Source organism: Myotis brandtii, unplaced genomic scaffold (genome assembly GCF_000412655.1).
Source record: "Myotis brandtii unplaced genomic scaffold, ASM41265v1 scaffold1833, whole genome shotgun sequence".
NCBI lineage: Eukaryota > Metazoa > Chordata > Mammalia > Chiroptera > Vespertilionidae > Myotis > Myotis brandtii.
The window spans coordinates 58266-59357 of NW_005356807.1; the positions used below are offsets into that span (position 1 = coordinate 58266).

The 1092-nt window shown below is 67.4% G+C and overlaps 1 protein-coding gene across 1 annotated transcript in view; it reads right to left on the reverse strand.

Moving 5' to 3' along the window:
* The window catches only part of ASMTL (acetylserotonin O-methyltransferase-like), a 49926-nt gene that overhangs the window by 31894 nt on the left and 16940 nt on the right, over nt 1-1092 (reverse strand). The window contains exon 5 of the mRNA XM_014537840.1: nt 515-878. Within this exon, the coding sequence (XP_014393326.1) occupies nt 515-878 (364 nt within the window). The remainder of the gene's footprint in view (nt 1-514; nt 879-1092) is intronic.

The following is a 1092-nucleotide window of genomic DNA, read 5'->3' on the forward strand; positions in this document are numbered from 1 at the left end:
GGGGGGCCTCCCTCCAGGGACAGGGTCCTCTTCGGACACAGAAGAGGAGACACAGACACAGAGGAGCAGCCACGTGGAGACGGAGGGAGGCAGAGGCGGGAGGGAGGGAGGCGGCCACCAGCCCGGGGACGCCTGGAGCCTCAGGAGCTGGGAGAGGCAGGGGGGACCCTTCCTGGAGGCTCCGGAGGAAGCAGGGCCCTGGGACACCTGGACTCCAGGATCGACAGGAGGGAGCGTGGCCCTGGGACACCCGGTCTCCAGGATCGACAGGAGGGAGCATGGCCCTGGGACACCCGGTCTCCAGGATCGACAGGAGGGAGCAGGGCCCTGGGACACCCGGTCTCCAGGATCGACAGGAGGGAGCAGGGCCCTGGGACACCTGGTCTCCAGGATCGACAGGAGGGAGCAGGGCCCTGGGACACCTGGTCTCCAGGATCGACAGGAGGAATCTCTGCAGTGAAGCCCCCGTGTGTGGTCCTTCATCTTGGCCGCCCCAGGGTGGCCGTGGAGGTACCTTGGAGGCTTTGAAGCCGTCCAGCAGTTCCAGGAGGGGCGTCGGGGGCAGGCTGTCCACCATCCTGCTAGGAACTGAGTTCTTCCGGCCCAGAGCCCGAGGCTGGTCGCCGTGCACCTGGGCCCCGCCCCGGCCGCGGCCCTCCACGTCGCTGAGGTCGCTGAGGTTCTCGAAGGTGTCGACGGCGGGGATGGAGTCGGGCTCGGCTGGCAGCAGGTCCTCGGGGTGCCGGGTGAGGTACAGCTCCGCCAGCTTCTTGCAGAAGTGGTTCAGGGGGAAGCCCACGACGTTGAGGAAGTCTCCGTGGACGTACTCCACCAGCATCCCGCCCAGCGCCTGGATCCCGTAACCGCCGGCCTTGTCCCTGAGTCGGGGGGCGGGAGGGATGATAAGACACAGGGCAGGGGCCCGGCAGGCGGGGCTCAGTGGTTGAGCGTCGACCTAGGAACCAGGAGGTCCCGGGTTCGATTCCCGTCAAGGGCACATGCCCAGGTTGTGGGCTCGATCCCCAGTAGGGGGCGTGCAGGAGGCGGCCGATCCCTGATTCTCTCTCATCATGGATGTTTCTCTCTCTCCCT